Source organism: Schistocerca nitens, chromosome 5 (genome assembly GCF_023898315.1).
Source record: "Schistocerca nitens isolate TAMUIC-IGC-003100 chromosome 5, iqSchNite1.1, whole genome shotgun sequence".
NCBI lineage: Eukaryota > Metazoa > Arthropoda > Insecta > Orthoptera > Acrididae > Schistocerca > Schistocerca nitens.
In genome coordinates, this window is record NC_064618.1 from 416,214,893 (window position 1) to 416,242,418 (window position 27,526).

Genomic DNA, 27,526 nt, shown 5'->3' on the forward strand with positions numbered 1-27,526 from the left:
AACGTGCTTCTACTATAACATAGTTTGCTTCCATGGATGATGTGACATACATTACCTTCTGCTGAAATGTTGCTCATAAGCGTAAGTGACAATGATTAGGCAGGTGAATCCCAGTAGGTACCAAGACTGGCTGAGCAGTACCCCACACTCATGCCTCCAGATGTTGCCGTCACAGGTGCACAGTCTAAAAGGCAGAGGCTCTCCATGTCAACATAGTGACCACACTCCTTCTGATAATGAAATCGGCTAACGAACCTCAGTAAAAATCCGCCTGCCAATGTTCTGTTTGTCTCAAAGAAACTAAAAACTAACACGCAAGTAAGCAACCACGAGTTTCTTAACAGAATGAACATGATTCTAAATGTTAGTTTTGGAAGAACGTTACCTGCTTAGGTTTATACACCACAGAGTAAGCTGTTAAATAATTTTGTACGTGGTAATCACTTTCATGTTATCTGTGATCCAAAATGGATAAGTGTATGAAGAAATAATGCAACTATGGTAGACTTTAATTCCATATCTAAAGCTGATACATTTAATTCTTTAATTTTATTGATATCAAATCCTACTTTTAAGTGACATTCTTCAATTAGTCTGACTATAGTTTGTAAGGAATACGTGCACTGTTTGTCAATTAGAAATGTAATTAAAGCAAAGTAGTTCTCCCAGCCGAATAACTTAATTAAGTTATTGCTACGTAACCTTCATCCTAAGAGTATCATCGTAATTAAATTAATTTTTGAGAGGAATATCAAAAAAAGTGTGAAAAGGAACTCTGTGCATATTGGCACTAAATTGAACACAAAAGGTACTAAACCCAAATCACTATTTTCAGCTGAGGACATTGAAGATGCTCCTGGTCTTAATAAGAGATACTTAAAATAAAAATAGCACTGTAATAGAAATTACAGGTTAAATAGACTTATCAAACAGAGAGACTTTGAAGATACTTATGAAGTCTGGCGGCACTCGAGAAAAGTAATTTAGTTAAAATTATATAAAGGATCTGAATTCCGTGCATAGTTGTTCATTAATATTTGCTTCTAATTTATAAGTCGGCTGTGTTATGATTTGTTCGCTGCTATTCATCTTCCTATCATGTTTTAACCTCTTCATCCCTATAGACACTATTTGATCAAAAGTTTCCTGACACCGATCAGTGGACATTAATAACGAGGATGCCGGTACTTCGCCTTTATGACGGCTTGGATTCAGCTGGGGACACTCTCAATGAGCATGTCTTTGGGGGGCTCGCAGCCCATTCTTCCTCAAGACCGGAAACCAGAGAAGTTAGTGATGCCGGACGCGAAGTTGGAGCGAAGTAGACTTTCTGCCTCATCCCAGAGGTGCTCTATTGGGTTCAGGTCTGGAATCCGAACAGGTCAGTTCATTTTAGGAATGAATTATCTTATTGTCCACAAACCATTCTCTCACAGATGCTGTTTTCTGAGGGGCTGATACAAATCATTGTCTACCAACCTTTCTTCCACTGTATGCAGTACGCTATGCTGTAAATTTTCTTCAAATCTTTCCACATTTAGCACTTTCTTAATCACAGTAAGGGACCACGGCCAAACCACAAAAAATCTCCGTACTTTAACATCATTTCCTCCTTACGTAGCTGTTAGCCGATAGCACGTAACATTCTTCAGGCATTCGCGCAAGCTAAATCCTTCCTTTAGACTGCGACAGTACTTTGCGTGATTTATCACTGTAAATCACTCATTTCCCATCGTCCACTGTCCAGTGACGTCGCTCTTTACACCTCTTCATGGATTGCTTAGCTCTGACGACAGAAACGTGTGGCTTATGAGCAGCTGATCGATCATTGCACCTAATTCTTTTTAACTCCCTACGCGGAGCCGTAGTGCTAGCTGGACTGTTGGCAGCACTTTCAGACTCGTGAGTGACTCCTTCCGCTAATTTCACGTGATTTTTTACAAGCACGCTGCTCAATACTCGACGGCAGCTGTACGTCAATACATGAAGTCTGCTTGCTCGTGGTTTAGCTGTAATTGTTTCTTCGAGTTTCACTTAACAGTCGCATAACCAACGGTCAACCTGAGCAGCTTTGAAATTGTTGAAATGACCCTGATGAATCCGTTACTCAGGTGACATCCAATGACTAGCCAAAGTTCGAAGTCACTGTGCTGTTACTGCTTCTCTTCTAACAACACAATCCTGCCCGCATCCTTCTATATCGGCGGGTCCGCCTTCCAGGACATCTAGTGGTCCATTCCGCTTTACATAGGCGTGTCCGGATGCTTTTAATCAGATAGTGTGCTTATTGCACCAAAATCTGAAATAGTCTTTTTTTTTTTTTTAATCTTTGTGTGCCCAATTGATCCCTCTTACAGCTCCGTCCATTGTCTGCTAAACATTGCTATATGAGTAGCAGATGTCCCAACCGCCTTCCCTAAACGAAATTTTGCGTGATCATTCCTTTTCATATCGCTTGTTACTATTAGCCCTAAACACCCATGTGATATGCTCCCCATCACTCTTGTAATCGGACACTGTCATGTTGTTTATATCTGTGTAGGCCTCGTCTTCTATAACTAAATTGAACTTCTTTTCATTACACCGAGTGGAAATTTTGTGGAAGTCATTCGACATTCACCGAGCGAGATGGCACAATGAATGGCACAACACACTCGTATCCTTGACAAAAGCGTTTCAAACATCTGTCGGGCCATCCAGATATAAGTTTCCAGTGGCTTCATTATAACGTTTAGATCAAATAGCAGAACTGTTCCTCTGAAAAGGGTATTGTCAATGTCCTTTTCCATCCGAGCTCTAAAGACCTCGACGTTGACGGGACTTTAAACCGTAGCCTTCCTATCCCTTTTCTTTCGGCGTTTGCTTACAATCAACCAACAACGATACTTCATTGTAGACAACTGCTTTGTCAGCAAACACTCCGACAAATATGTGTATTGAGCAAAGCAGCTGTCCCATTATGCTTGCTTGGAGCACATCGCTTGTTACTTTCGTTTCTGTTTAATTATTAGTTAGATATTCATCCGGTAAATCACATATGTTCGAAGATACTCCTTATGGTGGTAAGTATGGAAAGCCTTTCGGAAACTAGGAAAACGGAATCTACCAGTTCAGCTGCATCTACCGTTTGTAGGATAATGTGTGTGAGCGAAGCACCTTATGTTTCCGAGTGGTTTTTGTAGAATCAGCTCTGATTCTTTTAGAGAAGCTCGATTTCTTCTAGGAACGTCATAATACAAAACTGTTGAGGCTTTCTGTGGCCATTTGACGACGTATTGCCTGTTGCTGTTCGTCACGGGATCTTCGACCAACGTTTGCATAATGATTTTTCAAACGTTTCGACAGAGTGAGTCGCTAGTAATGTCAAAGATTCACTCTCCATTGCTTGTGGCGGACCGACCTACTGCAAACTATGACCTCCATTCATTAACTTACTTACATGTAATGACCCTTGTGAAACTACATAAAATCTTTGAGGTAAAGCACCTCAAGATGTGCCTCTAGAACTCGAAATTTATTGTGGATCTCCAGTGGACCAACAGTTTGTGACAGTTGTTCATTCCCTTCTAGCTGCATCCGCCACGTTTTTCTGTTGTTCAGTCTGCTTAAACGGAAAAGAAAGAAAAGATAAAGCACGCGTTTCTAATATGTATGGGAATTGGATATACGTACTAATCTCCTTATCTCCCCTGTCTCTTTCTCCATCTCTTCCCTCTCTCTATCCATCACCTCCTCCCCCTCTCTCTTTCCATTTTCTCCTCCCCCTCTCTCCCAACCTCCTCTCCCCCTCTCTCAGTCCACCATTTCCTCCCCCTTTGCTCAATCTCTACTCCTCTCTCTCTCTCTGTCGATCTCCTCCTGGCCCCTCTCTCTGTCCATTTCCTCCTACTCCTACTCCTCTGTTCATCTGCTCTTCTCTCCCCCTCCCCCTCTCCCTCCCCCCCTCTCTCTCTCTCTCTCTCTGTCTCTGAAGTAGTGTCTTGTTTATTTTTATTAGAAATTCAGATCCTGCTGCAGTAATCTAATCCTAAACCTATAAACCATAAAAACAATTTCCCTCTTCGCTAACAAAGTTTCTCTATTTTATATTCTACACGTATATAAATTCATGTATTAAAAACTATATAGTCATTATGTGTCTACACGTTTATCACAGATAACCTTTATTACAGACTGCATTTATTACAGATCGCCTTCATATATCATATGTATTAAAACATATGTATATTAAATAATTATGTGCCTAAAAACAAGCCCATATTAGAATTCAACGATGTTTCAAAATTTCAAAGCATTCGGTCAAGAACTTTCGGAGATTAACGATTTTGAACAAACCAACGTTTCCCTATATATCAGATAGTGTTCCAGTAGGTATATAAAACACTTGAGTATTGAAATGCAAAGTTATATCAAAATTTCAAAGCCATCTGTCAAGAACTTTCGGAGGTAAACGATTTTGAACAAACATACATTTAAATTTTTATTTATAAAGATTTTACGCAAACACTCTCACGGCCGTAACATCAGTTGGCATGAAGTGTGTTCAAATGTGTGTGAAATCTTATGGGAGTTAACTGCTAAGGTCATCAGTCCCTAAGCTTACACACTACTTAACCTAAATTATCCAAACACACACACCCATGCCCGAGGGAGGACTCGATCCTCCGCCAGGACCATACGCACGGTCCATGACTGCAGCGCCTAAGACCACTCGGCTAATCCCGCGCGCCTGGCACGAAGTGCTAATCTAAATCATCAATTACTTGTGTGTGTCAAATCAGTTTGTTCAGCATATTTTTATGAATTTTTTCTTTACTGATAGGTCGTCCTACAATTTTTTCACCCAAAAATGTACGTCGCTGAAAGTTACTCTTACCAAAGCTACTATTTTCAATTATCGATTGCTGTAAATTTCCGTGTTCTAATATAGGTCATTGTCTAATTAATTTTTGCCTGCTATGAGTAGTCAAAGTTTACTGAGTATAGATTCACTCTCGACATAATTGAAAACCTGCTGAAAGAAAGGCAGTTTGAAGTTTTCATTCAGTTTTTCACTTGGATGTATCTCGCACTTCTTCCTTCAAAAACCAACTACTATTCAAAGAAAGATTTTCTTCTGACTTACGTGAAGCTTAACAAAATATTCCTTTTGATTGGCAGTGCTGCCCCCAGCAGTGGAAGTTCGAAAGACGTCTCTATGCAGCGGGGAGAGAGTAGCACTAAAGCTTCTCGGAAATAACCTCTGACTGGGCGAATGGGCAGCAGTCAAAGTCATCCAGCTCAGAAGGCGGAAGTAGCAGACACAGTAGAAGAAGTGAGGGTGGAAGACCAGGAAAATGCCAGTAAGCCTGTTTGAAAACGTGACACTTCACGGTTACAGCTGTGAAGTTAGCTGCTGCATAATTTTAACTACTGACACTGGAAATTTATTGTCTTGCTTCATACTTTTATTAAATGGAGTAGTTTTTTTCTAGTGCTTGGTCCAGAACTTTATAGTAACTTGCTTTCAGTAATATTAGAACGAAGTTTACATAGTTTTTCTGTAAATAGTTTGGGTTTTTCTATTACCTTCCGTAAATTAAGGAAAAATCATAGAAGTAACAACATCCTGAAGCAGTTAATGTTGAGTGTGATAACAAATACTTCCGTTATTCAAAGGCCATTCACAACCATTAACAATATTTTATCCATCAAGCTCAAAATAACAATGTTTTTGTTATGGTCTTCAGTCCAAAGATTGTTTTGATGCAGCTCTCCAAGCTTCTCTTCATTTTCGAGTAACTACTGCAACCTACACCCATTTCGACTTTCTTATTGCAGTAAATCATCTGCCTTCGCATTTTTACCACCCTCCCCCATATCTCTATGCTATCAAAATGACGGTTCTTTAATGCCTCATAATGTGCCCTGTTAACTGATCTTTTGTTTTAGTAAAGTTTAGTAAAGTTGTGCAATAATTTCGCCCCCATTCCCCTTCCAGTTCCATTCCGGACCTTCGCATTACTCGATCCATCCATCTAATCTTCATCATTCTTCTGTAGCACTCTCCCATTATTGGGTCATTTGCTTATCGTCCACGTTTAGCTTTCATACATGGCTACACTCCAGAAAAATACCTTTACAAAAGACTTCCTAACACATTTATGTTAGATGTCAATAAAGTCCTCTTTTGCAGGAAAACAATTTTTGCCATTGCTATTCTGAATTTTATATCCTCTCTACTTCGCCCATCATCTATTATTTTGCTTCCCAGATATCAGAACTCATCTACTTCTAGTGTCTAACTGCCTAGTCTAATTCCTTCAGTGTCTCCTTATAATTCCACTGCATTCCATTACCTGGTTTCACTTCTGTTGATGCTCACCTGATAACTTCTTTTTAAGACACTGTCCATTCCATTCAGCTGCTCTTCTATGTCCTTTGCTGCCTCTGACAGAATTAAAGTGTCATCACCAAATCCAATCTTTTTATTTCTTCTCACTAAACTTCAAATCCCTCTCAAAATTTCTCCTTGGACACCTTTACTGCCCGCGCAATCTACGGACTGAATGATATGGGCGAAATGGGATGAAGCCCTGAGACATTCTCTTCTTATACTGCTTCGCTTTGTGAGATATACGAGGGCTATTTGGAAAATAACGTCCGATCGATTACGCAAATGACAACCAGAGTAAAAATCCGATGAAGCTTTGCATAGGTGTATTGGACATTGTCACTAGTATACCCCTCGATCGCGTCACGTCGCTCTTTTCTGTTCTGAGTACACAAAGAGCACTTAAAGATGCATAGAAAAAATGTGTCTCACGACAAGTATGAGTGGCTTTGGAAGATTTCCCCTGATTTGATGCAGCCCACACAACGTAACTGTCATGCATTTCCTCCAATTATCGGTTGCACACTGCAGGAGCAATGAGGACTCTGCTGCAGCGTTTGATCACCCACCATACAGCCCAGTCGTGACTCCCTGTGATTTTCATCTCTGCTGACATGAACCGCTGGCTATGAAGATAATATTCTGGCGCAGACAACAAGCTGCAGATCAGCATAGAGAATTGGCAGAAAACACAGGCGGCTCCCTTCCGTGAAGAGGGCATTGAAAAGTTGGAATAATGCTACGACATTTGTTTAGTCGCAGCAGTGACTACGTAGAGAAGTAGCCGGAAGATGCAGCTAACTATTGCAAACAACACATTTTTGACTTTCACTGTGCTTTCCGTTTAGCGAACTATCGGACCTTACTTTGCGAACAGCCGTCACATGTGTGCCTCCAGAGTTCAACTTTTGTATCAATGTATCGAATGATGCACTTTTATGTGGTTTTTCTGAATTATGTACTTTGAGTGAATGTGAATGTTCATTGCTGTTTGTTTCTGGTCTCAACAGTGGCCCTGATTTGGTGCGGGCCAGCATGCAAAAAGCGTGTTGCATTAGTATGCATGAGAAGAAGTCGCTGTGCGAAAGCGGGTCTACCAGGCCGCGTTGGTCTGTCGTGTTTCTGGAACAGTATGCATTGTGTTAAGTGTAGGGCTGTCTGTATGGCAGTAGCACATGATCAAATGGTTCAAATGGTTCTGAGCACTATGGGACTTAACATCTATGGTCATCAGTCCCCTAGAACTTAGAACTACTTAAACCTAACTAACCTAAGGACATCACTCAACACCCAGCCATCACGAGGCAGAGAAAATCCCTGACCCCGCCGGGAATCGAACCCGGGAACCCGGGCGTGGGTAGCGAGAACGGTACCGCACGACCAGGCACATGATCATTCACGAAATTAATGGCTGTCATGTTGGATGTTTTCTGGGACCGGTAAAATAAACGTAGTTGCTCTTCCGTATTTGACGACATTTTTGCTGACGTGCGACGGTCACAGACAGTTCCTGAACCCTGTAGCAGTAGAGCCTATCAATAGAGTCCATGAACTTGCATCCTAAACAGCCCGAAATTTCGAGGATGACCAAAATAATACCGAGTGACAGGACAGTAGGGGAAGAGCTCACACCTTCCGTGTCCTTCGCCGCTTATAACTGCAGTCTGATTTCTGTGTAATTTGTAAAGCCGGCCGAAGTGGCCGAGCGGTTCAAGGCGCTACAGTCTGGAACCGCACGACCGCTACGGTCGCAGTTTCGAATCCTGCCTCGGGCATGGATGTGTGTGATGTCCTTAGGTTAGTTAGGTTTAAGTATTTCTAAGTTCTAGGGGACTTATGACCACAGCAGTTGAGTCCCATAGTGCTCAGAGCCATTTTTTTGTAATTTGTAAACAACCTCTCACTCCCTGTATTTTTCCCCTCTGCCTTCATAATTTCAAAGAGAATATGCCTGTCAACTTTGTCGACAGATTTCTCTAAATCTACAAATGTTACAAATGTATGTTTGTCTTTCTTTAAACTGTCTTCTACGATGAGTCGGCGGGCGAGTATTATCTGAAGCGTTCCTGCATTTCATAGGAACGCAAACGGATCTTCCCCGAGGTTGGCTTTTACCAGTTTTTCCATTCTGCTGTAAATAATTTGTATTAGTATTTTTCAAGCAATTGTGTGAGTCTATTGTGATATAGGTTACTTATTAATTACACGACTTACTAAGTAGATAACTTATTAAACTGATACTATGGTAGTATTCAAACCAGTCAACATTTGCCTTTTTTTAATTATTTCATTCTTCTTGAAGTCTGAGAGCATTTCGCATGTCTCATATACACTCCTGGAAATTGAAATAAGAACACCGTGAATTCATTGTCCCAGGAAGGGGAAACTTTATTGACACCTTCGTGGGGTCAGATACATCACATGATCACACTGACAGAACCACAGGCACATAGACACAGGCAACAGAGCATGCACAATGTCGGCACTAGTACAGTGTATATCCACCTTTCGCAGCAATGCAGGCTGCTATTCTCCCATGGAGACGATCGTAGAGATGCTGGATGTAGTCCTGTGGAACGGCTTGCCATGCCATTTCCACCTGGCGCCTCAGTTGGACCAGCGTTCGTGCTGGACGTGCAGACCGCATGAGACGACGCTGCGTCCAGTCCCAAACATGCTCAATGGGGGACAGATCCGGAGATCTTGCTGGCCAGGGTAGTTGACTTACACCTTCTAGAGCACGTTGGGTGGCACGGGATACATGCGGACGTGCATTGTCCTGTTGGAACAGCAAGTTCCCTTGCCGGTCTAGGAATGGTAGAACGATGGGTTCGATGACGGTTTGGATGTACCGTGCACTATTCAGTGTCCCCTCGACGATCACCAGTGGTGTACGGCCAGTGTAGGAGATCGCTCCCCACACCATGATGCCGGGTGTTGGCCCTGTGTGCCTCGGTCGTATGCAGTCCTGATTGTGGCGCTCACCTGCACGGCACCAAACACGCATACGACCATCATTGGCACCAAGGCAGAAGCGACTCTCATCGCTGAAGACGACACGTCTCCATTCGTCCCTCCATTCACGCCTGTCGCGACACCACTGGAGGCGGGCTGCACGATGTTGGGGCGTGAGCGGAAGACGGCCTAACGGTGTGCGGGACCGTAGCCCAGCTTCATGGAGACGGTTGCGAATGGTCCTCGCCGATACCCCAGGAGCAACAGTGTCCCTAATTTGCTGGGAAGTGGCGGTGCGGTCCCCTACGGCACTGCGTAGGATCCTACGGTCTTGGCGTGCATCCGTGCGTCGCTGCGGTCCGGTCCCAGGTCGACGGGCACGTGCACCTTCCGCCGACCACTGGCGACAACATCGATGTACTGTGGAGACCTCACGCCCCACGTGTTGAGCAATTCGGCGGTACGTCCACCCGGCCTCCCGCATGCCCACTATACGCCCTCGCTCAAAGTCCGTCAACTGCACATACGGTTCACGTCCACGCTGTCGCGGCATGCTACCAGTGTTAAAGACTGCGATGGAGCTCCGTATGCCACGGCAAACTGGCTGACACTGACGGCGGCGGTGCACAAATGCTGCGCAGCTAGCGCCATTCGACGGCCAACACCGCGGTTCCTGGTGTGTCCGCTGTGCCGTGCGTGTGATCATTGCTTGTACAGCCCTCTCGCAGTGTCCGGAGCAAGTATGGTTGGTCTGACACACCGGTGTCAATGTGTTCTTTTTTCCATTTCCAGGAGTGTATCTTGTACACAAGGTGGAATAGTTCTCTCATTATTGCCTCTCCCGACGTTCTCTTTAATTCTGAGGGAATGACGTTTACTACAGGGGCCTTGTTTCGATTATGGTTAACACTTGCCAACCAAAGTTTGAGCTTACGCTGGATTTTTTTATGAGATAGAGTGGCAAATCACAGGCACACGCCGTCACTGAACCGTGAAGGCATTGGTGCCTGTGGACATACAGGGTGTCCAGATAAGGGCTCCCTGATTTCAAAATTAAATCTCTCGAAAGCAAAGACCGATAGAGGAATGCCGCAAACGGTATGTTTATTGTGAAAGCTGTAAGAAGTTTATACAGCAGTTTGAAATAATAGTTACAAAAGCTGCTAACAGATGGCGCTGTAATCGCCATACGTAATGCCTAGTATTAATAGTGATCCGAAGCCCAGAGCGATCAGTTCCACTATTGAAACGTGAAAGGAGGTTAGCGTACCGAAGGAAGAGATTAAAACCATGTACTCCATTGAACAACACGTTTTTCTGGTGCTAGAGTACCACAGGTTAGAAGAGAGTCCTACGGCAACAAGGCGAAGTTTTCAAGCACGATTTAATGTTCCAAAAGGATCCGATGCGAAAACCATTCGTACGCTCTTCGCAAAATTTCAACGACCAGGCAGCGTAACTGATGATCTAGTGGGGCATGTTGGCCGCAAGCAAACCGCAGTTACGCCTGAAAATATCGCCACAGTTTCTGGAATTATTCAGCGAAATCCAATGTCATCCGTCCGTAGAATTGCATCTGAGACTGGTTTGACGCGTTCCAGCACGCAGAAAATACTGAGAAAGAGCCTACACATGTTTCCATTCAAAATTCAAACGCACCAGGCCATACCCGTACGAGATGTGCAACAAAGGGTTTCCTTTGCTAATCAGATGCTCACAATGATTGATAGTGAAGGATTTGATGTTGGCTGCATCTGGTTTACAGATGAAGCACACTTCCACCTGAATGGATACGTGAATAAGCAGAACTGGCGATTTTGGGGTTCCGGAAAGCCATATTGGTGTGAATCGTAACCCCTGTATTCTCCTAAAGTTACTGTGTGGGCTGCAGTATGCAGCAGAGGCATTATTGGGCCTTTTTTCATTCGAGAAACGGTCATTGGTGCACGTTACGTTGCACTTTGTCGCCACACAGCAAGCATTAGAGGATCGACCAGGTACTGAATGGTTTATGCAAGATGGAGCCCGACCACATCGGACCGAACAAGTGTTTCGCTTTCTTGAGGAATACTTCGGGAATCGAGTCATTGCTTTGGAATATCCCAAATTTACTGGTGCAGGAATGGATTGGCCTCCATATTCGCCGGATTTGACTCCCTGTGACTTTTTTTTGTGGGGCACAGTGAAAGACATGGTCCACCCGAAGCATCCCCCCACGCTGGACGAGCTTGAGTCGGCGATCTCTGTGGCATGTGAATCCTTTCGGTTGAGACACTACGAAATGTGATGGCGAATTTCATTCTTCGTTTGCGCCACCTCTGTAGTGCCAATGGTGAACATTTTGAAAACATTGTGATGTGATTGTTTGCAAAGATTGTTTTCATATGATTATTTCACTTATGTATGCTGATATGAGCTGTGCAGCGGACAGGGCGATCTGTTAGCAGCTTTTGTAACTATTATTTCAAACTGCTGTATAAACTTCTTACAGCTTTCACAATAAACATACCGTTTACTACATTCCTCTATAGATCTTTGTTTTCGAGATATTTAATTTTGAAATCAGGGAGTCCTTTTCTGGACATCCTGTATAGTCATCTTGACTGTTGATGGGAGAGGTCACTGCTAGTACTTTGCATTTCATAATATTGTTGACCGTTTGGTAGGCCAGCGCATATGTCATGTCAGTCATGTGACTGTTAGTCGCTAGCATCCATGAACTGCTTACAATGTATACAGTCATTTGACATTCACTAATGGACAAGAACCTGCTGAAGACTTTTGTAAGCATTGCGATTTTCAGCTGTTTGCATCCATATTGTTCCTTCCTGTTCTCTAATGTCACCTACCCACCTTCCATTACTTCATCATCTTGATATTATCTCTTGAATTCCAGCAAGGATCTTACTTGGTCTATATATCACCCAGTCGCTTGGTTGTAAGTCCCTCTCATTTCCGTATAATTTTAATTCCGGTTATAATTCCAGAAACACTCCAATCGTCGTGCTGGAGTGTGTAATCCAGGCATAAAACTGGTCATCCTAATCTATAGTGATCTATTTCGGAGCAGATAGTGGGTATGAAGAGTGTAGTTACAAATTTGAACCAATTTTTGTAGTCATCTACGATAAAATTTCCTTTCAGTAGAGAACATAGAGTTCCGATAGCTATGAGCTAGTGCTTACATCCAATATAACATGATGTAATGTAACAAACATTATGCGTCCATCAGTTGCAAGCTCATACAATACATGTTATGCTAATAACTCATATTGGATAGTTTGTGTATTTAAGGCCCATGACTCGTAATCTATTTTACAACCCTTCACTACATATCTACAAATCTTTTAGTTGGAAAAAACAGCTGTACTCAGTAGTCGGTTGTCGTCGTATGCGTTTGTTGGGTGACGCCATGACCCCTTGCATAATTACGTAGTTCAGCGACGAGGATAAACGCCACGTCAGTCAATATAGAGGGTGTGATTCTTGAGTTTCTCCCGGCGTATTTTATAATCAAAATATCCACGGGTGTACTGCCGGTCTACAGTGTCCAACGGGCACAATATTTCGGCGATCATACATGTCGCCATCATCAGGTGAACTGACGGACTGAGCTCCTGTGAACGTGCCGGCACGGAGATCCGAACACAATGGCTGCTCAGGGGGAACTGGGTTCGGTCGCGGCGGCGGCCGATTTAAATACCCTCCGCCCGCGGCGCGCTCACTCCGCCGTCCGCGCCCCGCGCCACGGTCGCGCGGTGGAACAGATTGCGACGGCGTCTGAGATGACGTCGGTGTGATGGCTCTATCCGCCGTGGTCGTCACAACTATACATTTGCTCGATTTACTCTTGATTAACCCAATCGCTGGTTCCCAAGCCTTGCTAAGATTATAGCCACAGTCACGGTTTATGAGGTCGTCATTGGTGCGAATTTCGATGGCCTCTCTAACAACGCTGTACCAGTATCTCGACGTCTGTACCAGAATCCTCGTGCGTTCATACTCCATAGCGTGATTTTCCGACAAACAATGTTCAGCGACCGCCGACTTGCTCGGATACATCAGTCGAGTGTGCCTCTGGTGTTCACGGCATCGATCCTCGACGGTACGCATCGTCTGACCAATATACGACTTGCCACATTGACACGGAATCTAGTACACGCCGGCCTTCCTCAAACCGAGGTCATCTTTGGCGCTCCCCACCAATGCACGAGTTTTATTCGGAGGACAAAACACAGTTCCGACCCGGTGTTTCTTCAAAATGCGGGCGATTTTCCCCGAGAGTGCGCCTGTATATGGGATAAACGCAGTGCCTACCTCCTCCCTCGTGATTTCATCCATCTCCACAGGTTGTGCTGTAGTGGTTGGGCGGAGAACACGTTGAATCTGCCACTCTGAGTACCCATTTTTTCGAAATACAGTTCTCAGATGTTACAATTCCTGGGGTAGACTCTCTGCGTCAGAGATAATGCGCGCCCTATGTACTAGAGTTTTAAGCACCCCATTCCTCTGTGAAGGGTGGTGGCAGCTGTCTGCGTGCAAATACAGATCAGTGTGCGTTGTCTTCCGATACACCCCATGGCCTAGGGTGCCGTCAGGCCTTCCCTTGACCAAGACGTCAAGGAAAGGTAGTTTACCCTCTGTTTCAGTCTCCATAGTGAATTTGATGTTGGGGTGTATGGAGTTTAGATGTGTAAGGTAGTCAAGGAATTTATCCATACCATGTTTGTTCGTAGTATTCTCCATTAAAAAGAAAATACGTGGAAGTCAAGACATGCCTAAAAAGTTCAGTGGTCTTCTCGTCAAACTTCTGACTAATCAATTCTAGTGACTCTCGCAGGGGTACCCTCGTGAACAAGGAGGGAGTCGCCATGGGTAGCCCACTCTCACCGGTGGTAGCGAATTTGTACATGGAGAACTTCGAGGAGGAAGCCCTGTCGTCATCAGAATGGAAACCTACTTGCTTTTTCCGTTACGTGGACGACACGTTCGTCATCTGGCCACATGGTATGGATAAACTCCTTGACTTCCTTACACATCTAAACTCCATACACCCCAACATCAAATTCACTATGGAGACTGAAACGGAGGGTAAACTACCTTTCCTTGACGTCTTGGTCAAGAGAAGGCCTGACTGCACCCTAGGCCATGGGATGTATCGGAAGACAACGCACACTGATCTGTATTTGCACGCAGACAGCTGCCACCACCCTTCACATAGGAATGGGGTGCTTAAAACTCTAGTACATAGGGCGCGCACTATCTCTGACGCAGAGAGTCTACCCCAGGAATTGGAACATCTGAGAACTGTATTTCGAAAAAATGGGTACTCAGAGTGGCAGATTCAACGTGCTCTCCGCCCAACCACTACAGCACAACCTGTGGAGATGGATGAAATCACGAGGGAGGAGGTAGGCACTGCGTTTATCCCATATACAGGCGCACTCTCGGGGAAAATCGCCCGCATTTTGAAGAAACACCGGGTCGGAACTGTGTTTTGTCCTCCGAATAAAACTCGTGCATTGGTGGGGAGCGCCAAAGATGACCTCGGTTTGAGGAAGGCCGGCGTGTACCAGATTCCGTGTCAATGTGGCAAGTCGTATATTGGTCAGACGATGCATACCGTCGAGGATCGATGCCGTGAACACCAGAGGCACACTCGACTGATGTATCCGAGCAAGTCGGCGGTCGCTGAACATTGTTTGTCGGAAAATCACGCTATGGAGTATGAATGCACGAGGATTCTGGTACAGACGTCGAGATACTGGTACAGCGTTGTTAGAGAGGCCATCGAAACTCGCACCAATGACGACCTCATTAACCGTGACTGTGGCTATACTCTTAGCAAGGCTTGGGAACCAGCGATTGGGTTAATCAAGAATAAATCGAGCAAATGTATAGTTGTGACGACCACGGCGGACAGAGCCATCACACCGACGTCATCTCAGACGCCGTCGAAATCTGTTCCACCGCGCGACCGTGGCGCGGGGCGCGGACGGCGGAGTGAGCGCGCCGCGGGCGGAGGGTATTTAAATCGGCCGCCGCCGCGACCGAACCCAGTTCCCCCTGAGCAGCCATAGTGTTCGGATCTCCGTGCCGGCACGTTCACAGGAGCTCAGTCCGTCAGTTCACCTGATGATGGCGACATGTATGATCGCCGAAATATTGTGCACGTTGGACACTGTAGACCGGCAGTACACCCGTGGATATTTTGAATATAGAGGGTCTTCGGAGCGTGATTGTCGATCAGAGCATCCATCATGATTAACTTTATGGCTGACAATAAAGTCTGATAAGATCGCTGCACGAGCTGTGTTGCTGTTCAGTGTAATCGCACTCCATATTGCTGTTAAAACCCAACTGTAACCGACGTATGTTTGCCTGAAGACGATGCTGTGGACAGCGGACGGAGCTAACCGTCCGAACTATAGCTCGGAGCTACTGCAAGTGTAGCAAAGTTGTTGTCAATGGTTTTCGTATTGTTACCGTTTGTGTAATCATACATAATCCCCAACTTTTTTGCTATTTATACCCGCGGTTGAACGAAATTTGACTGGTGTGAACAGGGAACTGGCCACTACTACATCAGCCAACCTTACAAGGTGAAATTCAGGACATCACTGTGTTATTGATTCCTAACAATAAGTTTTGGTCGATATTTAAGCAAAATGTTTGAAAGAAAATGAATTTTCAGATATTAATTCGCTTTGTTAAGCAAAATATATTGTTACTGAAAGCATGATACTAAATTTGTTGCCAAAAGCAACGTTAATTTTGACTTTCATATCACAGTGATAGTAAAAATTCAAATTGAGCTATGATTTGTCTTAGTTGTCTTTCGAAAAAGGTCAGCTATCCTACTTCAAACTATAGAGAAAGAGACAAATTAAAAGGGAAGGTGAGTGGGGTGTAAAGGGAGTCATTTCGAATGTGATAGCTATAGCCTCTATGAATTCAAGTCTCGGGGCTGTCAACCAGAATTATTGTCTTCTACAGGGGTACTATTTTACGGCAAAAATGAAAATTGTGTTTCGGACTCTGAACTGCAACAACAAAAGGGACAGAAAAGACCTGTCAACTTCCTCCCTGTAAGGCGGAAGATGTTACCTAAAAATAATTAAAAAAAAAAAGGTATTTTAATCAGACTAAGGATCAAGCTGATGTTAGAAGTGAATAAAACATTATCAAGTTGTCAGTGAAATTATGGATCGGAACTGCGAGTAGGTATATGTTCTGAGACAGTTTTACACTGACTTTCAACAAAGGCGGTACTGACAATCCTTGAGGAGCAAGGCGTTAATTTAACCTATGTCACGACACTGAAGAATACGACATATACGTTCATAGCTTCAATTCAGAATTGAAAGGAGAGTCAGGCAAGGATTCATTAACAGTAAAACTATTATTAGCAGCCCTAGCGTAAATTTTCAGAGCCCCAAACCGAGAAAATATGGAATGAATACGTATTAATAAAAATCTGAAACAACCGTGTTTTGCTGATGTCGTTGTGTTGCTCACGTTCAGTGCAGATTTACGTCAACAGCGAATGGAATATCTTAAAAGATGGTTTGGAAATCACTTACCGCAAGACTAAAATAATTCACAGATCAACATGGCGAAAAGAAAGAAATAGAAATCATCAATGAAGTCCCAGACCCGGGGGATAGGCTTCTATATTTAGGGCAGGGTAGGAAGGTAAACAAACAGATGAGTGAAAACTGCCTGGATGCTTCTTAATACAAAAAACCATCCAGAATTGATGTTGCTCAACAAAGCACTCTTATTAGTAGTTAGTGGGAGAACCATGAAAAAAAAATGTTTTAGGGAACAGACTGGAGTGAATGACATTCCAGGTTGTCTCCAACAAGTACAGCACCAGATTACTGTTATAAGAATCGAAGGGCACGAAAACGAGATAATATTTGAGAAGGATGTGAGACGGGGTTGTAACCTACCCTCAGCATTATTACATCTTAGCATTGAGCAAGCTATGAAGTAAACCAAGGAGAGATGTGGATAGGTAATTAAAGTTCGAAGAGAAATCTTTAAGGTTTACCGAATGGCGTGTAATTCTGATATAGGAGCCAAATGGCTTCGAAGATCCGTTGAACAGAATGAAAACAAAAGTGAAACAATGAAAAGTAGTTGAACCAAAAGAAGCAATGCTTAGGGAAATATTTTACAAAATGAGACAGTAAAAGTAGTGCGTGAATTTTCTGTTTTACTTCGAAATTTTACGACTAGGAATGTTATGGTTAGGCCTGACGTCAACTAATTCTTTGTAGAAGTGTGTGGTGTGTGTGTGGGGGGGGGGGGGGGGAGAGAGTGGGTGTTTACTCACCATAACTTTCCCAATCGTAAAACTTTGAAGTAAATAACTATTCTACATTAAGATCTGTAAGGGTGCAGATGACAAACTGAAACAAAACAAGTGCAATAAAAAACGAGGAAAGCCACAGCATTTCGTAACAAGGTATATACACAAAGTCTTTCTGGTATTTAAATTCATAAATATTGTCTTAAAGAAACATGTCTGCGATACAGAAAAAAATATAAAAATATGTTTTTCTCAAGGGGGTCCTCCAAAAACAAATCTGTACACCAAATACTCTTGTTTCATTAGCAGCCTCAGATCACATTATTCAGAGTAACCACAGAAATTTTAGTTGGATTTATTCAATTATATGCCGCACAAAACCAGAATTGCAGGAAAGATGTCAGCATGGCAATTGTATTCACCTTGGCACTGAACTCCAACGTAAGTCAAATTACAATTTTACATGTATTGAGTTACCAAAGTCCCAATAAACAAATATATGGATCGATAGGCTAATGGAACAGCAGTATCTTGCTGAAGATAATCATTTGTGTATATGTGCGGAAATCTTTGTTTTGGTATGTTTATTCAATTTATTCAGTAAAGATATATAACTATTTGTTTACATGTTCCACATTAATAGAAACCTGATCATTTCCTAGCTAACATGAAGCTCTACCTGACGGTGTGTCACATTCCCATACTGCGTGTCTGCAACATGAGGTGCTGTTTTTATAAACAATTTCCAGCGTCAATATTAATAACCTTGTTAATAACAATTTTATGCACATGATGATAATTTTTGCGAGCTCATCTCACAGTTGTGTACCCAGGGAAGTCCTTGGATTTTTCATAGTACGCCTGTAACCAGTTTTAGTGTTTTCAGTAAATATATCGGGTTTCAGTTATTACATACTCACGAGGAAAGCACCGCAAGTGCCGTAACCCGATTTCCCAGTAACTTCGCTCAGTGGGAGAGGAGCCAAAATAAGCGAACACTTGTCTTGGCTTATCCGTAGATACTCCATAGTTTCTGAGAAAATGATTCAAAGTTTTCACCGTAATTACATGCCTTTTAGCACCCAGTAGGTTGGGCCGAAGCAGTGCCGCAGTGACTAGCGTGGCCGTTTCAAGCATTTGCGTCCCGTGTTCTAAACCCGATTTTGTAAAGTACATTAAATTTAATTTATCTACCCATGTTCGTAGAAGATTTCTATAAAAGTGTTTCTTATCAAATTAGGGGATACAAGGGCGTTACATTAACCTTAAAATTGCAACTGGATTTCACAGTAAGTGTCAGACATTTATTGAATAATACATGTGTGTGTGGTATTTTAACGGTTTACAGTCTTTTCAAATTCTAATGCTCTCTTAGATTTCATTTATATATAAGTTCTTAGATCAATTCTTGTATTTTACTCTTATGTTTACTCTTTAGGATGATTTATTGCCTTGGATGATGCCGATCGTAGAAACATTCAAAATATGGAAATTCCAAACACCATGAGCATCGCGGGAAGGCAGATTTACCACAGTGACATTTCTTTGTCAGAATATCACTTGGGAAAGAAAGGTCGTTAAAACTGCTGAAGATTTCACGCATTGGCAATAATTTCATGGTAAACGATGCGTAATGGATATTTTTCCGAAAAATCGTGTTCCCAAATTCCTTATGAATCAAGATACCGTACAGGAATTTCACCATAAACAATGTCAAATAATTTTCTCATTCTTTTAGTTTATTTTTTTTATTCATTTATCAGACAGATAATTAGTAGACGAATAAGCACAAAATTATTTCAACAGATATTGGATAACATTCGTGTAGTAATCTTCATGGACAATGGTAGATAAATGAAAAGCAAAAACAAAAATAAAGACAATAATCTTGTTTCGAATACTGGATGCAAACCTGTGAAACCGCGACGCTAGCCCCTGTGCCCCCTCTTCAGTTAAAATTTATCACGTGCTAAAAGACTCACCTCCTCTTAGAAAAGGTCGATTACCTGCTGTTAAGGCGAGGCACGTGTTCGCTTATTTTGACGCCTCCTCCAGGGAGTGAAGTTTCTGGGAATCTTGGTTATGGCTCTTGCCGTGTTCTTCTCGTCAGTTCCTGGGTCATCTTGCCTTGCTTCATCAAGCACACGGTAGCACACTCTCCCCTTACCAGGCAGAGATTTCCATATCGCTGAACCACGGTCCCCAGCAGAGCGGCCTCCACATCCAGTCGCAGCTCACTGCGACAGCAGGGTTAACTCAGCCCGGAGCAAAGTCGGGCTTACCTGGCGCAGCACAGCACGGCACCTTCCCAGCCATACACCACTCAACTAAATACTCTGCGTGTACCGTACCCACCACAATTAACGATCTCGCCACTCGTAACGTCATACCTCGTAGGGAAAGTGAAACGTAGACGATAAACCATTAAGACAAGAAGAGAACAGCCACTCTAAAATGTAGTGACAGACAAGACTGCTGAACATTAGGTGGATGGAACGGAAAACTAACAAGGACGAACTCAATTTAATTGGTGATAAAAGAAATTTATGGCGGAGCTTAACTAAAAGAGCGACCGGTTGATAGAAAGTAAAGAATGGAAATGTGGGGGTAAAAATTGTATATTCGTGACCACGTCCAGAATCCACATACTCTCAGCGATGTGCGGGGATGAGACAAATAACGCGACGTAATGGTCCATGGATTTGACTGGAATAATTTACTGGCAGGCCAGGACTAATTCTCTGCTGTGTTACACTGTTATTGTTGTTGTGGTCTTCAGTCCTGAGACTGGTTTGATGCAGCTCTCCATGATACTCCATCCTGTGCAAGCTTCTTCATCTCCCAGTACCTACTACAGCCTACATCCTGCTGAATCTGCTTGGTGTATTCATCTCTTGGTCTCCCTCTACGATTTTTACCGTCCACACTGCCCTCCAATACTAAATTGGTGATCTCTCGATGTCTCAGAACATGTCCTACCAACCGATCCCTTATTCTAGTCAAGTTGTGCCACAAGCTCCTCTTCTCCCCAATTCTATTCGATACCTCCTCATTAGTTATGTGATCTACCCATTAAATCTTCAGCATTCTTCTGTATCACCACATTTCGAAAGCTTCTATTCTCTTCTTGTCTAAACTATTTATCGTCCACGTTTCACTTCCATACATGGCTACACTCCATACAAATACTTTCAGAAATGACTTCCTGACATTTAAATCTATACTCGATGTTATCAAATTATTCTTCTTCAGAAACGCTTTCCTTGCCATTGCCAGCCTGTATTTTGTATCCTCTCTACTTCGACCATTATCAGTTATTTTGCTCCCCAAATAGCAACACTCCTTTACTATTTTAAGTGTCTGATTTCCTAATCTAATTCCCTCAGCATCACCCGACTTAATTCGACTACATTCCATTATCCTCGTTTTGCTTTTGTTGATGTTCATCTTATATCCTCCTTTCAAAACACTTTCCATTCCGTTCAAATGCTCTTCCAAGTCCTTTGCTGTCTCTGACAGAATTACAATGTCATTGGCGAACCTCAAAGTTTTTACACTCCTGGAAATTGAAATAAGAACACCGTGAATTCATTGTCCCAGGAAGGGGAAACTTTATTGACACATTCCTGGGGTCAGATACATCACATGATCACACTGACAGAACCACAGGCACATAGACACAGGCAACAGAGCATGCACAATGTCGGCACTAGTACATTGTATATCCACCTTTCGCAGCAATGCAGGCTGCTATTCTCCCATGGAGACGATCGTAGAGATGCTGGATGTAGTCCTGTGGAACGGCTTGCCATGCCATTTCCACCTGGCGCCTCAGTTGGACCAGCGTTCGTGCTGGACGTGCAGACCGCGTGAGACGACGCTTCATCCAGTCCCAAACATGCTCAATGGGGGACAGATCCGGAGATCTTGCTGGCCAGGGTAGTTGACTTACACCTTCTAGAGCACGTTGGGTGGCACGGGATACATGCGGACGTGCATTGACCTGTTGGAACAGCAAGTTCCCTTGCCGGTCTAGGAATGGTAGAACGATGGGTTCGATGACGGTTTGGATGTACCGTGCACTATTCAGTGTCCCCTCGACGATCACCAGTGGTGTACGGCCAGTGTAGGAGATCGTTCCCCACACCATGATGCCGGGTGTTGGCCCTGTGTGCCTCGGTCGTATGCAGTCCTGATTGTGGCGCTCACCTGCACGGCACCAAACACGCATACGACCATCATTGGCACCAAGGCAGAAGCGACTCTCATCGCTGAAGACGACACGTCTCCATTCGTCCCTCCATTCACGCCTGTCGCGACACCACTGGAGGCGGGCTGCACGATGTTGGGGCGTGAGCGGAAGACGGCCTAACGGTGTGCGGGACCGTAGCCCAGCTTCATGGAGACGGTTGCGAATGGTCCTCGCCGATACCCCAGGAGCAACAGTGTCCCTAATTTGCTGGGAAGTGGCGGTGCGGTCCCCTACGGCACTGCGTAGGATCCTACGGTCTTGGCGTGCATCCGTGCGTCGCTGCGGTCCGGTCCCAGGTCGACGGACACGTGCACCTTCCGCCGACCACTGGCGACAACATCGATGTACTGTGGAGACCTCACGCCCCACGTGTTGGGCAATTCGGCGGTACGTCCACCCGGCCTCCCGCATGCCCACTATACGCCCTCGCTCAAAGTCCGTCAACTGCACATACGGTTCACGTCCACGCTGTCGCGGCATGCTACCAGTGTTAAAGACTGCGATGGAGCTCCGTATGCCACGGCAAACTGGCTGACACTGACGGCGGCGGTGCACAAATGCTGCGCAGCTAGCGCCATTCGACGGCCAACACCGCGGTTCCTGGTGTGTCCGCTGTGCCGTGCGTGTGATCATTGCTTGTACAGCCCTCTCGCAGTGTCCGGAGCAAGTATGGTGGGTCTGACACACCGGTGTCAATGTGTTCTTTTTTCCATTTCCAGGAGTGTATTTCTTCTCCATGGATTTTAATTCCTACTCCGAACTTTTCTTTTGTTTCCTTTACTGCTTGCTCAATATACAGATTGAATAACATCGGGGATAGGCTACAACCCTGTCTCACTCCCTTCCCAACCACTGCTCCCCTTTCATACCCCTCGACTCTTATAACTGCCATCTGCTTTCTGTATAAACTGTAAATAGCCTTTCGCTCCCTGTATTTTACCCCTGCCACCTTTAGAATTTGAAAGAGAATATTCCAGTCAACATTGTCAAAAGCTTTCTCTAAGTCTACAAACGCTAGAAACTTAGGTTTGCCTTTCCTTAATCTTTCTTCTAAGATAAGTCGTAGGGTCCGTATTGCCCCACGTGTTCCAACATTTCTACGGAATCCAATCTAATCTTCCCCGACGTCGGCTTTTATCAGTTTTTCCATTCGTCTGTAAAGAATTCGCGTTAGTATTTTGCAGCTGTGACTTATTAAACAGATAGTTCGGTAATTTTCACATCTGGCAACACCTATTTTCTTTGGGACTGTTTCATACATCTTGCTCACTAGATGGTCGAGTTTTGTCAGGACTGGCTCTCCCAAGGCTGTCAGTAGTTCTAATGGAATGTTATCTACCCCGGGGGTCTTGTTTCGACTCAGGTCTTTCAGTGCTCTGTCAAACTCTTCACGCAGTATCATATCTCCCATTTCATCTTCATCTACATCCTCTTCCATTTGAATAATATTGTCCTCAAGTACATTGCCCTTGTATAGACCCTCTATATACTCCTTCCACCTTTCTGCTTTCCCTTCTTTGCTTAGAACTGGACCGAGCGAAGTGGCGCAGTGGTTAGCACACTGGACTCGCATTCGGGAGGACGACGGTTCAATCCCGTCTCCGGCCATCCTGATTTAGGTTTTCCGTGATTTCTCTAAATCGTTTCAGGCAAATGCCGGGATGGTTCCTTTGAAAGGGCACGGCCGATTTCCTTCCCAATCCTTCCCTAACCCTAGCTAGCGCTCCGTCTCTAATGACCTCGTTGTCGACGGGACGTTAAACACTAACCACCACCACCACCACCGCTTAGAACTGGGTTTCCATCAAAGCTCTTGATATTCATGCAAGTGGTTCTCCTTTCTCCAAAGGACTCTTTAATTTTCCTGTAGGCAGTATCTGTCTTACCCCTAGTGAGATAAGCCTCTACATCCTTACATTTGTCCTCTAGCCATCCCTGCTTAGCCATTTTACACTGCCCGTCGATTTCATTTTTGAGACGTTTGTATTCCTTTTTGCCTGCTTCATTTACTGCATTTTTATATTTTCTCCTTTCATCAATTAAATTTAATATTTCTTCTGTTACTCAAGGGTTTCTATTAGCCCTCGTCTTGTTACCTATTTGATTCTCTGCTGCCTTTACTATTTCATCCCTCAAAGCTACTGTATTTCTTTCCCCCATCCCTGTCAATTGTTCCCTTATGCTCTCCCTGAAATTCTGTACAACCTCTGGTTCTTTCAGTTTATCCAGGTCCCATCTCCTTAAATTCCCACCTTTTTGCAGTTTCTTCAGTTTTAATCTACAGTTCATAACCAATAGATTGTGGTCAGAGTCCACATCTGCACCTGGAAATGTCTTACAATTTAAAACCTGGTTCCTAAATCTCTGTCTTACCATTATACAATCTATCTGATACCTTTTAGTATCTCCAGGGTTCTTCCATGTATACAACCTTCTCTCATGATTCTACACTACCATATCAAAATAAGGGTCGGTAGCCCCACTTTGATACGCAAGACAGGGTTCAGCTTCTCATTACTCCATTGTCAGTAGTCAAACGCCCGTAACTGCGTGACCACTTTCAGGTAACATTCCGAGATCCGACCATTGGACTAAGATATGTTCACTGCCAACACTTCTACACATTGTCTCAAAGTGGCAACTAGAAACTCTCGCAGATAATCACCACAACGACAAAGAAGGAATGCAGTTCAAAGACAGTAGGAAAAGACGCTAGACAACTCTGTCATTTTTGTCCGACTTTATCTTCAGTTAACTAATGGCTCAATGCTGTGCTCTGAGGTTGTTCTTTTCACCGAACGATCCCTGCTCTCTAATCTGCAGCAGTTTCCGGGAAAAACAGGAAAATACCTGATAGAATTCCATTTCCTAGCACCGGAACGTGCTTCCCTTACCGATAAGTAACCTCGTTTATCATGAAGGATCACTAACTCCACACCTCCGAAATGATATCTACAGTAAAACACAAACCCCACCACCAGGGCAGCACACAGATTCTCATCTCAGCTTGACAAAGGCTGCGAGCTATCTCCTCGTGAGCTCCACACTACTTCACGACATCATTTAACATATGAGCCTTCCAGCTGCTCAGAACTAGTAGCGAAGTATGCATTCTCATTGGCGCTTCTTTAAGGTGCAGCTTCCAGAGAGGTCCAAAAAGAACTCATTCTGCAATGTGTTAGAAACACCAGCCATGATGGACAAATTACTCGTCCTTAAAATTCGCCTAGAGGGCTCTGACTATCACCCACTTAGAAGTATTAAGCAAAATCCTGCCCATCATCTTCAGGCCGAACAGAAGCTCCCTTCCCACTGCAGCTAGGAACTGACTGAGGTGAGTATAAAACGAAGCACACATGGGTGGCCAGGAAATGACACGTTACAACGTATTCCACAATAGCTCTTGCGTCATCTGCAAAGACTAACAGATATAGGTTGCAGCAGCTAAGCAGGGATAAAGAGACTTGCCCAGGATAGACTAGTATGTAGAGCTGAAGCGAACCACTCTTTGAACAGCTCTGATGACCTTCATGCTGCCACAGATTCCGCTTTCTACAACCCTGAAGCTGCCTGCACAACTGGGTGAGAGCCTATGCTGCAGCATGACAAGCCTCCATTCCTCTCCTTGTGTTCTTTGCTGTGTCCAGGTGCCTCAGATGCCGCTGTAGAGCGGTGTCAAAGTGCCTCAGATGCCACCATACAGCCTTGTCCACATGCCTCGGAAGCTGCCACAGGACTGCGTCCGGATACCTCGGATGCCACCAGAGAGCCGTGCCCAGGTGCCCCGGATGCGGCCGTAGAGCCTTGTCCAAGTGCCCCGGATGCGGCCGTACAGCCTTGTCCAAGTGCCCCAGATGCCGCTGTAGAGCTGTGTCCAAGTGTCTCGGATGCCAACACACAGCCTTGTCCACATGCCTCGGGAGCTGCCACAGGGCTGCGTCCGGATACCTCGGATGCCACCAGAGAGCCTTGTCCAGGTGCCCCAGCTGCGGCCGTACAGCCTTGTCCAAGTGCCCCGGATGCGGCCGTACAGCCTTGTCCAAGTGCCCCAGATGCCGCTGTAGAGCCTTGTCCAGGTGCCTCGGAAGCCACTGAAGAGCTGTGTCCTGATGCCCTCGCTCTGGCGCCGCAGGCAGCCGCGGGCGACCCGCAACGCGCGTTCCGCCGCCGCTGGGCCAAGGTGCAGCTGTACACGCACGCGCTGTGCGGCATGGGCGTGGCGGGCGCGGCCGCGTCTATCAGCCTGCCCATGATCCTGCACTGCGTCAGTTCCCAGCTGCTCAAGCACTGGTGCCTCACCGTGAGATTCTTCGACGAGGAAGACCGCGACCGCATCTGGCTCTGCGACTTCGCCAACTCCCTCAGCTTCAAGCTGGCCAGCGCAGGGGCCTGGCATCCGCGGAAAGGTACTTTGCGCTCTACACAATACATAATCCGTCAGCACGTTTTTGTTTTTTTTTCTTTACTGTGTGGCGCAGGAACCGTTGGGATTGGAAAGTAACTCGGGGTTTTGTCGTCATAAATACTTTACAAAAAAACTTTTATTAGTAACATCTCTGTATACATAAACTGAAGCACCCTGTTCACTTTCGGCAGGTTTGGGCTAATCTCAACGAGCACTGTAGGGGTTTTGACCCAGTTTGACTAATAGTCTGATTCGCGAGAAATATTCGTGAATTTAATTCATAATTATTTCTTGGTAACTGGCTGAACTACAGCGAATTAAAGTCCCCCACTGTTGTGGAAACGATGGCTTTGTCATCTAGTGGTACGTTTTCCACAACTCCAGGCAACATGGAGGCTCCTAATCAAGCCTGGTAGACCATCAGTAAAGCGCGTGCATGAAAACCGAAAGGTCATGGGATCGAATCCCACTTTGACCATAGGTTATTCACTGTAGAGCATTCACCTCTCAGTGATATTGACACTGCCAGAATGCAAACGAGATTCAGGTATCATGTTTTTTTTTTTAATTTATCTTTTTTAATAGGTTTCTTTATAAATAACTCATCTGCTACCAGTCAAGATTTACTTTATCTTATTTCTCACACAACGCGTTTCCGGGAACTGATTACCATTTTCAAGTACGTTTTTTGTGTTTTTCATGCCATTTCAAAAATGGCCCTAAGCACTATGGGACTTAACATCTGAGGTCATCAGTCCCTAGACTTAGAACTACTTAAACCTAACTAACCTCAGGACATCACACACATCCATGCCGGAGGCAGGATTCGAACCTGCGACCGTAGCAGCAGCGCGTTCCGAACTGAAGCGTCGAGAACCGCTCGGCCACAGCGGCCAGCTTATGCCATTTCTATGTGAAGTTGTCGATGTGTGAAAGCCTGCTTCATTTCTTTGACTTTAACCTTGTGGTCCATTTGTTGCTGAGTTTAAAACATACTAAACATCACACACAAGTTGTTGTACACTTTTAAACATCGAAAACATGTTTAAAAGTGTACAACAAAACATTTTAGATGTAAATTATTTTCGATGTTTAAAAGTGTAGAAGTTGTGTGTGATGTTTAGTGTGTGTGAAACTCAGCACAAATGGACCATAAGGAAACTTGAAGTCAACGAATGAAGCAGGCTCTCACACATCGACAATATCACATACAAATGGTGTAAC

General features: G+C 44.4%; 1 protein-coding gene across 2 annotated transcripts in view; it reads left to right on the plus strand.

Annotated features, from left to right (window-relative positions):
- LOC126259204 (ESX-1 secretion-associated protein EspK-like) overlaps positions 1-27,526 on the plus strand; it is a 74,960-nt gene that overhangs the window by 18,399 nt on the left and 29,035 nt on the right. The window contains exons 2-4 of one of the 2 annotated variants that reach the window (XM_049955796.1): positions 5,161-5,342; positions 25,545-25,569; positions 25,768-26,303. In XM_049955796.1, coding sequence (XP_049811753.1) covers positions 5,255-5,342; positions 25,545-25,569; positions 25,768-26,303 — 649 coding nt within the window. In that variant the 5' untranslated portion in view covers positions 5,161-5,254. Of the gene's footprint in view, positions 1-5,160; positions 5,343-25,544; positions 26,304-27,526 lie in introns of both variants that reach the window. The other variant, XM_049955795.1, reaches the window with a different exon arrangement.